At 45.4% G+C, this 15,835-nt stretch overlaps 1 protein-coding gene across 1 annotated transcript in view; it reads right to left on the bottom strand.

Moving 5' to 3' along the window:
• The window catches only part of RIGI (RNA sensor RIG-I), a 28,539-nt gene extending 17,644 nt beyond the window's left edge, over positions 1-10,895 (bottom strand). Inside the window, exons 1-7 of the mRNA XM_083593063.1 lie at positions 10,586-10,895; positions 8,214-8,342; positions 6,509-6,687; positions 4,267-4,417; positions 3,913-4,044; positions 2,891-2,998; positions 1,131-1,281 (exon numbers count right to left, since the gene is read on the bottom strand). Of these exons, the coding sequence (XP_083449189.1) occupies positions 1,131-1,281; positions 2,891-2,998; positions 3,913-4,044; positions 4,267-4,417; positions 6,509-6,687; positions 8,214-8,342; positions 10,586-10,691 (956 nt within the window). The 5' untranslated portion in view covers positions 10,692-10,895. The remainder of the gene's footprint in view (positions 1-1,130; positions 1,282-2,890; positions 2,999-3,912; positions 4,045-4,266; positions 4,418-6,508; positions 6,688-8,213; positions 8,343-10,585) is intronic.
• Positions 10,896-15,835: the final 4,940 nt, after the last annotated feature.

Below are 15,835 nucleotides of genomic sequence, written 5' to 3'. Positions count from 1 at the left end.
GAGCACCCGGGTGGGCTGCGAGTGGAGAGCGAGCAGTTGGCCTGTCCCTTCCCTGCTGGGGCAGAGCCCCCTCTCACCGCCCGCCCCCTTTGGCGCCACACGCTTCTCACACCACAGCTGGCACCGCTGTGGTGTGTGCTGGGTCACTGCTGCCCTGGGGCTGCCACAGAGCCCCTTGCATGGGAGCAGGTAGCTGCAAGCATGGTGGCATGCTGTCAAACGAGGAACTGGGCCCATGAGCCTTGGCTGCCTGTCTCTTTTGTGCCTTGCCCCGAGCACTGGCAACTGAGGCTATGCCACTGGTACCGGTGAGAGCGCCAGGAAGCGGTGGCAATGCCACTGCCAAGAGGCCAAGCACATACCACTCCCAAGCCACTCTTGCATTTGAGCATTTGACTGCTCTGAAGGGCTTTGGTCAAATATTTTTTTTTTTAAGCATTCAATCCACCTGAACAACAACAGCTTTTGGTTTGGTCCGATACTCCGTATATTAAAACACTTGCTGGATTTTCTCTCACGTGTTTTACTGGAACCAGTGCATTCTGTCCTTTCGACACCTACCATTTAAATGGACCTGATCCTTCACAGGAGCTTTACAGAGCAGACAGACAGGCCACATGGAAGGGCCAGCAAGGAAGCTGGGAATCACAGGCAGTTCCATGCGGTGGCTTCCGCTGCTGGTGACTGCCTGTGCTCCTTCTCGGTCATCTGCAGTGATAGCAGATGGTCCGAACAAGAAGCTCTGTGCCCCTCTCTCAGCTGCAGGGCTTGGGGACCAGTAGCCTTCAACCCTTGCTATACAGGAGGATTCTTGGCTTCACATGATGTTTTGACAGAAGCTGGACCAAGCAGCTGAATGACGATGTCAACCCTAGGTAGCAGAGCCCAGTTAAACTGTGGATTGGTTCCCCCATGCATGACCAGACATTGCAGATCTGACACAGAGATAAATCTCTTCCTTGCAATGAAGGTAGGAAGACATCTGGGGGGGGGGAGAGGGCACCCATTTCTCTGGAAAGAAGATTAGGAAGCATCTTTCTGTATAGCATCCATATAGAAAAACCTTTTCTTTCCCAATTGTTTATGTTCAAGAAGGCTCAACGACTACATAGGTGGACTTAAGGTCGTACTTTCCCTTGAAATATTCCTCAAAGACTTTCTTCTGTTGTTCATATACTGGGACTTTAGTCGTGAGGAAGACCACTTTCCCCTTCCGTCCAGGAGGCATGTTGCGGAGGTGATGGTCACATATCATAATAGACACAAAAGTCTTCCCAGAACCTATGAAGACAGAATGCAGAAGACAGGGCCAGTTGGATAGATTTGCAAAGCAAAAGCATCTCACTGCTCCTGGAATGAACCAAAATGGCCTTACACCTTTCTGCAACTTCCATACCACCTGCCTAGGAGATGACTGTATTGTATGTACCAACAGAGGACCTGATCCCCTGGCTCAGAGTTTGGACTAGGAGAGGGCAAGTCTCTAATTTCAGCTCCTACCCCAGACATATCCAGATATGTACATTTCCAGTACATTTCCGAGCACAATTCAAAGTGTTGGCACTGACCTTTGAAGCCCTAAACGGCTTTGGCCCCAAGGTGCAGTCATTCATCATCTCCCGTGACAGATGCCAGCCAATCGGTATTTTTTGTAAGCTGCTTAAACATTTTAATGATTGCATACTGCTCAAATTCCCTACATTAAATAAATAAATAGCAACACAGTCATGAACTTACAACTTCAGTTCCCCAGCTGGAACATGGGGATAGTTTGAGCCTTTTAAGGCTATTGTAATAATGCCATTCCCACCATTTTTGGGTGGGTGAGATAAATTTGCCACACCCCTCCTCCCCTGGAAGAGGAGAGGTGGTATCTCCCCAGGGGAAAATGTTATGGCCCAATGGGCGATTTCGCTCAATGGGGAGAGGTGGTGACAAGCTATTTAAGCTTGCTCTGCCCCACACTCTCCCCTCTTCTTTATTCAGCACCTCCCCCCGCCCTTTTGTGGTGTGGGCCTACAGGCTAGCCATCTGTTTTCTAAGGGCAGAATAGGAATTTTTTTTGGGGGGAGACCCTAATCGACCGGGGTCTTGTCCCACCCCCCCGTCTATTCCATACTGTAGGATGATGTTTGTTGGAGTGCTGCTCCTTCAATTTGGCTAGTGGGCATGTGGTCAGGGCAGGTGAGAAGAAATAATGGAACACTTACCTGAGGCAGCATTGGGTTGTGCATATCCCTTAGTCACACAGAGTTTCTATGCCCCAGGTGAAATTATCCCCATCTATTAATGAACACCTGCCCGGACTTTAGTTGATCCAGTTACACAGACTGACTCTGACTAGTTTATCGGTTCAAGTTATTATATTTAATGGGACGCGGGTGGCGCTGTGGTCTAAACCACAGAGCCTCTTGGGCTTGCCGATCAGAAGGTCGGCAGTTCGAATCACCGTGACGGGGGTGAGCTCCCGTTGTTTGGTCCCTGCTCCTGCCCACCTAGGAGTTCAAAAGCACATCAAAGTGCAAGTAGATAAATAGGTACTGCTCTGGCGGGAGGGTAAACGGCGTTTCTGTGCGCTGCTCTGGTTTGGTATAAGCGGCTTAGTCATGCTGACCACATGACCCAGAAGTGGTCTGCGGACAAACACCGGCTTCCTCAGCCTATAGAGCCAGATGAGCGCGCAACCCCAGAGTCGTCCGCGACTGGACCTAATGGTCAGGGGTACCTTTACCTTTATTATATTTAAGAAATATAACCTACTCGTCCACATTTGGTTGTCTTGACTCTTCTTCCTGGTGTGTTGGCAACAACTGTGATGTTTGTGAAGCAATCTGAACATGTGAAATGCATTGCAATCCAAATGCTGGCTATTACCATTTAATAAACTTACCAGTAGGGGCACAGATGATGGTATGCTTGCCACTGAGAGCAGGCCGGGCAAGTTCAGTCTGGTAGCTCCTGGCCTCCTTTGGAACATAAACTGATCGGGGGCAAGGACCTAGGAACACAAGCAAGGAAGAAACACTTTGGGAAAAGGCACTTCTTAAAACTGACATGTTATCTATTTAAGTAACGATACAAACCTTGCACTTACAAGTGCTAAAGCAACACTTAGCCATGGCCCTCCATCCCAATATTATTTTCAGGCCAGTGCCTCTACTTTATTAGTCTATATGACGTTTATATACAATTGTTTATGTACAGCTGTTTAAAAGCTGTAATAATAGGGGTGATGATACAATGGGCTAAAGATCTTGGATATAATATTCAGTTAGAATCTTGGGAAAGGCTGTGGAATGAAGGTATTAATTTTACTGCATGCAGAAAATGTGGTGAAAATGATGTCTAGATGGTATTTAACACCATCAAACTTGCTAAAATGTATAGGACAAGATCTAACAAGTGTTGGAAATGTAAAGAAAAGTAAGGTATCCTTTACCATATGTGGTGGACTTGTAAAGAGGTAAAAGCTTACAGGGAGATGATATACAATGAGTTAAAGAAAATGTTTAAAAACACTTTTGTTAAAAAAACAGAAGCCTTTTTACTGGGTATAGTAGGTGAAGAGAGACCAAAAAACGATAAAAGACTGTTCATGTATGCAGTAACAGCGGCAAGAACCCTTCTAGCCCAAAAATGGAATCAAAAGAAGTACCAGAAGAGTGGCAGATGAAAATGATGGACTTTGCGGAACTGGCAAAGCTGATGGGAAAAATCTGAAACCAGAACGATCAAGTCTTCCAAAAGACTGGAGTAAATTTACACAATATTTAAAAATTTTTGGTAAGCGATTAACAACACTAGTAGGGTTATCCGAAGACTTTTAATGAGAATGTTTTTACCTTTCTACATTTATTTAAATATAGGATGCAGATTCTTATACGGATGCTAACAGTTTTCAGGTGGTCTTACCCAACGACGAGGAACCCAGACTCGCGCTCATATTGTCCGATTCGGCTTCTTCAGAAAACTGTATATTGATATCAACAGCACAGGCTCCCTCGTCTTCATCTCTCATTTCCACACAGGTGTTTTCGACACTACCTGAACATGGGGTAAAAGAAAAGTGATCGAACATTCACACAATGGTTGTTTTGGTGGCGACAGCGCCAGGCTTTCAAAATGTGCAGAGAAGTCTTGAACTGGGGTGGGGTGGGGTGAGCTGGCATAGACATCCTCACCTCAACATGCATGTGGGTCAACTCCCCATTTTGAGAAGGCCTGGAAAAGGGCTAAAGATGGCTCAACGACCACTTGCCCGGTTACCTTCATTCAAATTCCACAGTTCGCTTTGGTCGTAAAATTCGGCCTGCTCCAATGCCAGTTGGAAGGTCTTGGGCCAGTTTTCCTTATCCGACCTACAGAGGCATTCTACAAGCTTCCTCATACCCGCTGCATTTCCTTCATTCCTTTTAACCTGCAAGACAAGTCCAAATTATTAGCATGAGAGCGAGACAGAACAAATATATTTTTTTGCTCTATAAGATGCGCCCGACCATAAGACGCACCTAGTTTTAGAGGAGGAGCACAAGAAAAAAAATATTCTCTCCCTCTCTGTGCAGTGCCTCTCCAGCGAAGTGAAGTCAGAACAGCAAGAGGGATCACTGCGCAGCGATCCCTCTTGCTGTTCTGGCTTCTGGGATAGCTGCGCAGCCTGCATTCGCTCCATAAGATGTACACACATTTCCCCTTACTTTTTAGCAGGGAAAAAGTGCATCTTATAGAGCGAAAAATACGGCACATCCTCTATAGTATGGGTGGGATCATCAGGCCTGGGGAAGGGTGGGGGTATCAAAGGCAGACCTTTATACCTCTCTATCCAGCCTCTGCAACTCTCAATGGGTCACACCCCTTGGCAACTCTGTTCCACAACTCCTTTGAATGCTTTTGACTAGCTGGAATGGGTACCTGCTCCACAACAATTTTAATGTTTTTCAGGTCTGCTTCATAACTCTACACTGGCCAAATAGCAATTAAACAGGGTGGATAAAAATCAATGATTTAAAAAATAATTTTAAAAAATCAGATTTATTTATTTTTTGGTCAATTTAAATTGGATTTTTAAAATAAAATGCTTTTGGAGAAAAATATTTCTAAAGATAGTTTTCTGTTTAAGTTACATGATAGTCCAAAGACTATAGGAAATAAGGATTTATTTTAAGTTTTTCATGTGTGCTAAAACTAAGCTTTTTTTATGTTTAACTACATCAGTTAACAAACATGGATACATATGCTATAATGTTATTGTTTTTGTTAAATAAATTCTTTAAGAGAGCCAGTAGCGGTTAAGAGCAGTGGACTCGTAATCTGGTGAACCGGGTTCGATTCCCTGTTCCTCCACATGCAGCTGCTGGGTGACCTTGGGCCAGTCACACTTCTCTGAAGTCTCTCAGCCCCACTCACCTCACAGAGTGTTTGTTGTGGGGGAGGAAGGGAAAGGAGAATGTTAGCCGCTTTGAGACTCCTTAGGGTAGTGAAAGGCGGGGTATCAAGTCCAAACTCTTCTTCTTCTTCTTTAAATTGTTACTAAGGAAATGATTATTTTTCTCCTTCCAATAAAATACAGCAGAAAAGTTGTCCAAATATAAACTTAACTTGCAACTTCAATGTGCAACTTCAAACATTTTCAGCATGACCCTAAACATGCCTATGTTCAGTGGGGTTGCTCCTGGGAGAAACACGTGGCAATGCAGCTCAAAAATGGGAGGTTCTGTGACTCAAAGCCATTCCTCCTTCTTGGACGCTTGGACCCCAATTCCCTGGTTCATTTGATTTTTTAAAAAAATTTAATTTTTTTAAATTTAAAAATTTGAATTTTAAAAAAAATCAAATCAGTTCAAGGCTGAAGAAGTGTTTCTTAAAGGTAAAGGTAAAGGGTAAAGGGACCCCTGACCATTAGGTCCAGTCGTGGCCGACTCTGGGGTTGCGGCGCTCATCTCGCTTTATTGGCCGAGGGAGCCGGCGTACAGCTTCCAGGTCATGTGGCCAGCATGACTGAGCCGCTTCTGGCGAACCAGAGCAGTGCACAGAAACGCCGTTTACCTTCCCGCCGGAGTGGTACCTATTTATCTACTTGCACTTTGACATGCTTTTGAACTGCTAGGTGGGCAGGAGCTGGGGCCGAGCAACTGGAGCTCACCCCGTCATGGGGATTCGAACCGCAAACCTTCTGATCGGCAAGTCCTAGGCTCTGTGGTTTAACCCACAGCGCCACCTGCATCCTTAAGTGTTTCTTGGAGGGACACAATTCTGCTATACATAAAGGCATGCTTATTGCGGTCCATAAATTCTGCCTACCAAATATTTTCTGTTCTGAAATACAGTGGTACCTCCGGTTGCAGACGAGATCTGTTCTGGAGCTCTGGTTTGATCCTGAGGTTTTCACAACCGGAGGTGACTATTCTGCGCATGCTGCGAAACCCGGAAAAATACTTCCGGGTTTGCCGCATGCGTATCCCGAAGGAAACATAACCAGAGGTGTGCGTAAGTAGAGGTACCACTGTAATACCTGTCGAATTTCTTCAAACTCCTCATGTATGAGGCAATCATTCAGGTAGTGTAGTATCTGAGCCGGATCAATTTCTCTCAAAGAGGGCAGAATTAGATTCAGCAACTTCCTGTGACCTTCCAGCTTCTCAATCTTCTCAAAATCCCAATTTTCAATGGCTTCACGGAGGCCGGTATAACCTTTAGAAACAAGAGGGGGAGGAAATGAATAGCTTCGGATAAAACGTCCAAGAAAAGGTGTGGTTCGACGAAGCAACAACTTCTTTCCTTTGTCGGGAATAAAGCATTCAAGACACTTGGGACTGAGCTGCAAATATAACATTTTAAGTGCGTTTTAAGTGTATTATACAAATGTGACAGTAGATGGCGATGGTGAGCTAGCGGCAAATTCAATATATAATTTAAGAAGTATTTTTAAAAAAACATTTTCACAGTGTTTTTCAAATATATGTCTGGCTTCAGACTTGGTTCTGTGCTGGCTCGCAACCACTGGGCAACGGCTAGATTCTCTTTTGAGAGATCCCTTTTATTTTACCACATGTACCGCAAAACAAGGAAAAGAAAAGGGGAGAGACAATGTTGCCCGTGTGCTTGTAAAATAGGCCATCTCCAAAAGCACACTGCAGCCACCGCTTGACCGCCAAGTCCTGCATCTACAGTGGTACCTCAGATTACATACGCTTCAGGTTACAGACTCTGCTAACCCAGAAATAGTGCTTCAGGTTAAGAACTTTGCTTCAGGATGAGAACAGAAATCGTGCTCCGGTGGCGTGGCGGCAGCAGGAGGCCCCATTAGCTAAAGTGGTGCTTCTTGTTAAGAACAGTTTCAGGTTAAGAACGGACCTCCGGAACGAATTAAGTACTTAACCCGAGGTACCACTGTACACTGAAGCTAACGTCAGCTAGAAGTGGGGATTTCACAGGGGAGCCCAATTGACCAGGAGAAGATAGCCTGTCCTGCTCTCATGCAGAAATCACCCTTGGCAGCTGCAAGCAAGTTCTTTGAAAATAGTAGGTAGACACAGGCAGGACCCAGGGCCGGATTTAGGTTTGATGAGGCCCTCAGCTAGTGAAGGTAATGGGGCCCTTTATATGTCCAGCTGTCCTTTGTCAACAACAAATTGCCACTGTTTTTGTGTGTCGAATATATGCTATATGGTACTTTATGGACCTAATAGGTATCTAAAGCCATTTGCACAGAACAAAATATGCATTTTATAATAAAATACATACTAGGCACCCTATATATAGAAAGGAGCAAACCAGTGATATTTTAGGGAGCAGGCTAGCAGGCGGGACCCATTACTTGCATCATAGGAGCCTACACAACACAAAACATTGCTGTATGTAGATTTTATTTGTTTTTTACCTTATATTTTGGAAATGTACATCATGTTTAAAACATTTTTGGGGGGGCCCTCATGAGCGTGGGGACCTACGCTATAACTTGTTTAGCTTATATGTAAATCCGGCACTGGCAGGATCCCATGAGGAGAGGCTCCTTTCAGCTCATTATCAGAGTTTGGTATTGTTATAACGAGGTTATTATTGGATTGTTGCTATTGAAAACTAATAAGAATTATTATATAAAAAAAGAAACAAACCACCACTTTGCTAAACCAATGTTGGGTGCAGGAAGGCTAATAACTTTAACAGACGCAGCTCACGCAATCAAGCAACTTGAAATTTTTACAACACACTCAAACCTGCTGTATTCAACGCGTTCAAGAATCCACGGAACCATCCTTCTTCCGTGAGATTTACAATCGAGTCAAGAAATAAACCCGCAGCAGTAGTGGGCTTCTCCTTATGACTTTGGATTCTCTCCACAGTCTCTGGAATGAAGTCAGAAGACAGGCGTCAGTGACCCTTGCAGTAAATATCTTATCTCAAGTAGAAGAGGAAGAAAAGGAAAGGAAGTTACTTCATTTCAGAAGCTTCTCAAGGATTGAAGAAGAGTTACCACATCTCTAAAAGCAAGCGGAAGAATGAAATCAGGGGTAGGTCAGTTGGTAGAGGATAAGGCTCTTAATCTGAGGGTTGTGGGCTAAGATCCAGCTCTGAGGGCCTTCTGGTGGTTCCCTCACTATGAGAAGTGAAGCTACAGGGAACCAGGCAGAGGGCCTTCTTGGTGGTGGCATCCGCCCTGTGGAACGCCCTCCCACCAGATGTCAAGGAAATAAATAAGTATCTGACTTTTAGAAGACATTTGAAGGCAGCCCTCTATAGGCAAGCTTTTTAATATGTAATGTTTTTAAATATGTTGGAAGCTGCCCAGAGTGGCTGGGACAACAAAGTCAGATGGGCAGGGTACAAATAAAATTATCATCATCTTTTTTCTCTTTCTCACTTTTAATTCTTTTTTTTTAATTCCTTATCTCTCTCCCTCCCTTTTATTTCCCTTTTCTGCCTCTGGATTAATGTTTCAGTTTGGACCAAAAAAAGAAGGAAAAAAAGATATGTGACAAAATTTTTGTATTTATCTTTATAAACTCTAATTAAAAAAATAAATAAATAAAAGCTAGCTAGTGGCCCCCAACAAATCCTGCGGCAGTGAGTTCCTCTAGCAACCAATTAGTGTGCTCCCTTGATACTTTTTTAAAACCTTCTTAGAGGTTTTAAAATCAGGAGAAAATAATAATAATAATAATAATAATAATAATAATAATAATAATGTACACTTAATTTGAAGATGCCTTATCTTCCTGGCCCAAGTCCAACAGACCAGCATCCATGCATTACAATGGCATCTGGGCTTACAGCCATTTGCAAGGACGCTGGGCTATCAGCAACTATTTCGAAACTCTCTAAAAACACCACTACCCAAGCCAGATTTCCTCGCTGTCAGATTTGGGCTGGGTGTTCATCAGTATGCGGATGATACCCGACTCTGCCTCTCTTTCAAATCAGAACCAGTGAAGGCAGTGAAGGTCCTGTGTGAGTGTCTGGAGGCGGTTGGAGGATGGATGGCGGCTAACAGAGGTTTAATCTTGACAAGACAGAAGTAATGTTTTTGGGGGGCAGGAGACGGGCAGGTGTGGAGGACTCCCTGGTCCTGAATGGGGTAATTGTGCCCCTGAAGGACCAGGTGCACAGCCTGGGAGTCATTCTGGACTCACAGTTGTCCATGGAGGCACAGGTCAATTCTGTGCCCAGGGCAGCTGTTTAACAGCTCCATCTGGTACGCAGGCTGAGACCCTACCTGCCCGCGGACTGTCTCGCCAGAGTGGTGCATGCTCTAGTTATTTCTCGCTTGAACTACTGCAATGCGCTCTATATGGGGCTACCTTTGAAGGTGACCCGGAAGCTACAACTAATCCAGAATGCGGCAGCTAGACTGGTGACTGGGAGCGGCCGCCGAGACCACATAACACCAGTCTTGAAAGACCTACATTGGCTCCCAGTACGTTTCTGAGCACAATTCAAAGTGTTGGTGCTGAACTTTAAAGCCCTAAACGGCCTTGGTCCAGTATACCTGAAGGAGCGTCTCCACCCCCAATGTTCTGCCCGGACACTGAGGTCCAGTGCCAAGGGCCTTCTGGTGGTTCCCTCACTGCGAGAAGCCAAGTTACAGGAAACCAGGCAGAGGCCCTTCTCAGTAGTGTGGAACACCCTCCCACCAGATGTCAAAGAGAAAAACAACTACCAGACTTTTAGAAGACATCTGAAGGCAGCCCTGTTTAGGGAAGCTTTTAATATTTAATAGACTATTGTATTTTAATTTTGTTGGAAGCTACCCAGAGCCAGTGGCGTAGCGTGGGGGGTGCAGGGGGGGCCGGCCGCACCGGGCGCAACATCTGGGGGTTAGGGTTAGGGGGCACAAATCCATGGGTTAGGGGGTGCAAATCCATGGGTTAGGGGGCGCAAATTACTTGCCTTGCCCCGGGTGCTGACAACCCACGCTACGCCACTGCCCAGAGCGGCTGGGGAAACCCAGCCAGATGGGCGGGATATAAATTATTATTATTATTATTATTATTATTATTATTATTATTATTATTATACCATCGCAGCTTCCTGCTCTCCAGTAAGTGCATCGGGAAAGGCAGGCAAAGAAGGCATCTTGCAAGTGACTCACCATCGCTGAGCCAATCCTTCATGTAGCTGACGACATAGGCAGGCTTCAGCGTCTCCACGATATAATGCCGATAGCAGAGCAGGCTCCGTTTCTCCTCATCGCTCATGCCGATCTCTCTCCAGTCCTTTTTGCAAGCGCGTTTCCTCCTCCACCAGCGCGACTGGCGCAAATTAAATATTGCAAAATAAAAAAGGCTGCGTCAAGTTGCAAGTTCCGGAGCCAGCGGGCAGAACGCGAGCCCTTCTTCCACCACTGGCCCGGGCACAGTCCCGCGACCCGGCGCTTTATAGAGGGGGGCGTGCCTGCATTTCCTCGAAGTCAGCTGACGGGCCGAGGAAGGACAGGGAAGCCCCGCCGGCAAAAAGCACGAATCGAAAGTGACGAATTGGAAACCGAAAGTTGGGATGCGGTTGGTCCGTGTGGGCGGCGGCGGCGGGGGCAGGGAAGGAGGCAGCCAAGAAGCGGGCGCACCCTGCGTTTCGAAAAGGGGTTCCTCCCTCCCCAAATTACAATCACACCTGGCAAATGTCCTTTTAAGAGCAGTTTCATCCACAGCAATTTGGGGGGCGGGCGGGCTGGCGGGACATGTGCGCAAAATTTTTTGTTAGGGGGGCATCCCCAAAGTTGTTGAGCAACATTTGGAGAAATCGGCCCAAAAGGTTGTTGAGATTTTTTGGGGTGATCATGGGGACACAAAGAGGACATGGGGGGGGGGAGGAGAGACAGGCTACTGCTGCTGTTGAGAGGGGGGCAGAATTTCAGTTAATTGAATAGAGTGGTACCTCGGGTTAAGTACTTAATTCGTTCCGGAGGTCCGTTCTTAACCTGAAACTGTTCTTAACCTGAAGCACCACTTTAGCTAATGGGGCCTCCTGCTGCTGCCACGCCACCGGAGCACGATTTCTGTTCTCATCCTGAAGCAAAGTTCTTAACCTGAAGCACTATTTCTGGGTTAGCAGAGTCTGTAACCTGAAGCGTATGTAACCCGAGGTACCACTGTATTTTAAATGCTTTCCAATAATTTTTGAGCATTTGGGGGAAACGTCTGCACTGTTGAACAACAACTGTCAGAATCTCCTTGCTTGTCACTTGAAGACGTTGGTTTGAGCCCTAGCCTCAGGAGCAGGAGAAAACAAGCTTGTTCCCTTCATAGCTACCTGCTGGAAGTATTCAGCCCGTTGCGAACATACAGGTAGGACTGGACACACACCTGCAGTAGAAATAAAAGTGAGCTTGACGGATCAATAATCATATCTTGTACTTCCAGTGTTAGAGGCGATGCACCTCTGAATACCAGCTGCTGGAAATCACAAGTGAGAAGAAAATTGTTGCCCTCAGGTCCTGCTTGTAGACTTCCCTTAGGCATCTGGCTGGCCCTTGATAATAATAATAGTAATAATAATAATAATAATAATAATAATAATAATAATAATAAATTATTTATAACCCAGCCACTCTGGGAGGCTCCCAGTAGAATATTAATAATATTGATAAAACATCAAACATTAAAAACTTCCCTAAACTGGGCTGCCTTCAGAGGTCTTCTAAAAGTCAGATAGTTGTTTATCTCTTTGACATCTGATGGGAGGGCGGTTCCACAGGGCGGGTGCCATTACTGAGAAGGCCCTCTGCCTGGTTCCCTGTAGCTTGAGATAGAATAGGATGCTGGACTTTCTCCTTCTCATGGTCCTAAGAATTGGCCTTGGTACAAGACAGCTTCTGTTCTTCCTATCTTTTGTAGCAGCCCTGTATTAAACCATTCCAATACTGCAGAATCCTCCCACTAACTGAATAATTGCAGGAACCTGGTTTATTAGGATGGGTGCAGGGCTGAGGAGTCCTCTGCGTCTTCTGGTCTCACCACCACTTGAATCCCCTACTGCTACCTCCCTGTCTTTCCCTGCACAACACCTTCCCCCAAGATGACATTGCCACAACCACAACCTTGGAGAAGCAGCTGATACCCAGAGCCACAAATTTAGCCGGAACCGAGGGAAGGAGGAATGTCTCCGAAAAGGAAATGTTATGAAAATCTAGCACATCGTCAACATGTGCCATGTACCATGATCTGCACACTACTGTGGTGTCCCAAAAATTTCCAAGCTATGGCTAAGACCCATATCCACCAAAGGGCGCTTTAGATTTGCATTTCTCACACAGCAGGTTGGGATTCACAGGATGCTCTGTAAGCAAGTCTGCAGGCTTCAGTTTGCAACAGTCTGATGTAATACTCTCTGTGGAATGACTCAGCAGTAATGTGATTGGCTGTCACCGGTTTAAAGGTAAAGCCTGTCCAATAGTGGTGGTGGTGGAGTGGGGTAGATGATTGTGGAGTTTCCTTTTGCCTCAAGGTGCAGCCAGGTACTCTGTCTGATTATACGAACTGCTTCTGTAGATATTTGTATATATATTTTGCTCACAATAAATAATACTGCACTAAAGAACCTGGGACTGTGAGCATTCTGCTAAAAGCGCCACGAGGAATTCACAACAAGCAGCCCTATTACAAAATATAAGGAGCAGGCAGGTTCCCACTTCAGTAATTCACTCTCTTCCCTGCATCTTGAGAAATGGAAACAGAAACTGCATACATTTCCAGCTTTCCGAGCCAAGTCTTGTTACAATATCTGATGCAGAAACTGCAATAGCAGCAGACACACCACTATGAATTCACTTACCGTATTTTTCGCTCGATAACACGCACCTGACCATAACACGCACATCGTTTTTAGAGGAGGAAAACAAGGGAAAAAACATTCTGAATGAAACAGTGGATGTATCATTTTTGTGCTTCATGCTGTGGCCACAGACATGTGATCTGATGGTGAATTTGGGGTGACCCAATGCAAAAATCCTGAGAATCCCTGTGGATCCATGCTTTGTAACCACGTTTTTGCACCATTGCAGCCCCAGGCAACAGTGGGTGTGTGATTTTGGGGGGGGGCAGGCTGTAGCCATGGACATGCTATGTGCTCTGATGGTGAATTTGGGGTGACCGAATGCAAAGATCCTGAGGATCCATGTTTTGTAACCACGTTTTTGCACCATTGCAGCCCCAGGCAACAGTGGGTGCGTGATTTGGGGGGGGGCAGGCTGTAGCCATGGACATGCTATGTGATCTGATGGTGAATTTGGGGTGACCCAATGCAAAGATCCTGAGGATCCATGTGGATCCATGCTTTTTAACCACATTTTTGCACCATTGCAGCCCCAGGCAACAGTGCGTGTGTGATTTTTGGGGGGCAGGCTGTAGCCATGGACATGCTATGTGATCTGATGGTGAATTTGGGGTGACCCGATGCAAAGATCCTGAGGATCCATGTGGATCCATGCTTTTTAACCACATTTTAAGTGGGGAAGGAAGGAAAAATACAGAATGGACAAGGAGCACGAGAGGGGTGTGCAGAGAAGCAGCTGGCTAAGAATGCAGGAGAGGGGTATAACGGGAGGGAGGAAAGGAAGGCAAAAGTTTTCCCTCACCTACCCACCCAAGCCAGCCAGCTCTCTCTCTCTCTCTCTCTCCCTCCTGCATGTTTTCAGCAGCACCGGAGCACAGAGACTACACTCTGCTTGCCTGGAGGGGAGGGGCTTTCCCTGCTCTTTGTTCCGTTTGAGCAAACACAGCAAGGAAACAGAGGAGGGTGGGCAGTAAGACCCTGAGGCAGAATGCAGGAAAGCAGCCACTTCCTCTTTTCAGGTTTCCCTTCTCCGAGACGCGCGATTTGATTTTTGCCTGATTTTTTTTGCCATTTGGCTCCAGGGACCACACATTCGCTCAATAACACGCACAGACATTTCCCCTTCCTTTTTAGGAGAAAAAATCTGCGTGTTATAGAGGGAAAAATACGGTATTTGTTTTAAACAGGAAACTTTTTAGTTTTGCACAATTACCCAGAGGGAACAAAAAAAAATGCAGCTCCTAAATACTGTGTACCAAGCAAAAAAATAGAAGTCTTCTAGGCATGTATGGATAGGCATGATAAAACACTGCTTTGCAAAATTTCCAAAATGCAAGAGATTCATGGTCTTTGAAGCCTATAGGCAAGCGATGACTCATTAGGATTAGACAGTTTTATCGCACAAAGTATAATCTGGCTGTTAATTCCATTCATTCATCATAGGAAAAGCTGCCAAGTTTCATCTCTTTCTCTCTCTTTATAGTTTTTTGTCCAAAATAAAAAAGTATTCATTTGTATGGACTAAACAATCACTGGCCTTCATAATGTTTTACCATCTGCAAGACAGAAGGAACCTGGGGAGGTGGGAAATGAAATCACTAGGCCATATAAACAGCAGGTCTGAACGACTGTTCCCAAATTTCTTCTGTCATTTCAGAGCATTTTAATATTCAGTCTTGAAAGCTTCTAGCATTATTTAAGAAATGGGGTGGTGCTCCTGCCTGCTCCTCTCTCCCATCCCCTGCCCCCCAGTAACTTCCTATTCCTACCCCATGCAACTTCTAAGCTTGCTTTTCACCTTCCCAACCCCATTGCAATTTCCATGCCTTTATTGTGAAGCCCCCTTTGTGTACATGCCCCTTGCTGATTTATCTTTAAGATAAATAGAATCCTGTAAGTTAACTTGCTCAGTTAGCAAAGGTGAGGTTCATCTGCAGGATGCTGTACCTACAGTATATGGGTGTTTTTATGTTTCATTTTGGGGTTGTTTTTTTAAAAAAACCTCTTCTAAATTAGTACATTGAATCTGGAACTTCGCACTGAAGGCAACACAGAACACCAGGAGTGAAATACATATGCAAGAAGGTACTATGGAATACTTGAGGACTCCTCATCCCTTTTCAGTCTCACGAGAGGCAGGTGAGCAACGGAATAAGTTTTTAAAGGCCATTTCGTACCCTTTCAGCATCTCTCCCTTCTTGCTGTACTCAGAGGGTGACTTTCGGGCAAAGGAACTGAGACGGAGGACTGTGGTTTTAAATAAGCAGAGGTTTGAGTAAAGAAAGGATGGGGGGACACTGAGGGGTTGTTCCTTAAAAAAAAAATAACAAAGAGAATTAGCAGACATGGGTACTACACAGAATCCAACATCAGAAAGCTAATACAAGAGAGCCTTTCCAAACTCCTTAATTCAACTCAAACCTTGTTTTAAACTGGCATTCTTCCCCGTGTCTCCCCCTGCTCACTCTACTCAAACTTCTGTCATTGTTTAAAATCACCACTTCCCCCTCACTGTCTCTCCCATCTTATTCCCAATGGTTCTGCGGCTTGTCTTAGTGCCACCCTGACTTCA

Source organism: Podarcis filfolensis (genome assembly GCF_964270895.1).
Source record: "Podarcis filfolensis genome assembly, chromosome: 17".
In the NCBI taxonomy this organism is placed as follows: Eukaryota; Metazoa; Chordata; class Lepidosauria; order Squamata; family Lacertidae; genus Podarcis; species Podarcis filfolensis.
The sequence above is the reverse complement of the archived record's forward strand: the minus strand, read 5'-3'. Positions and strand labels throughout refer to the sequence as shown.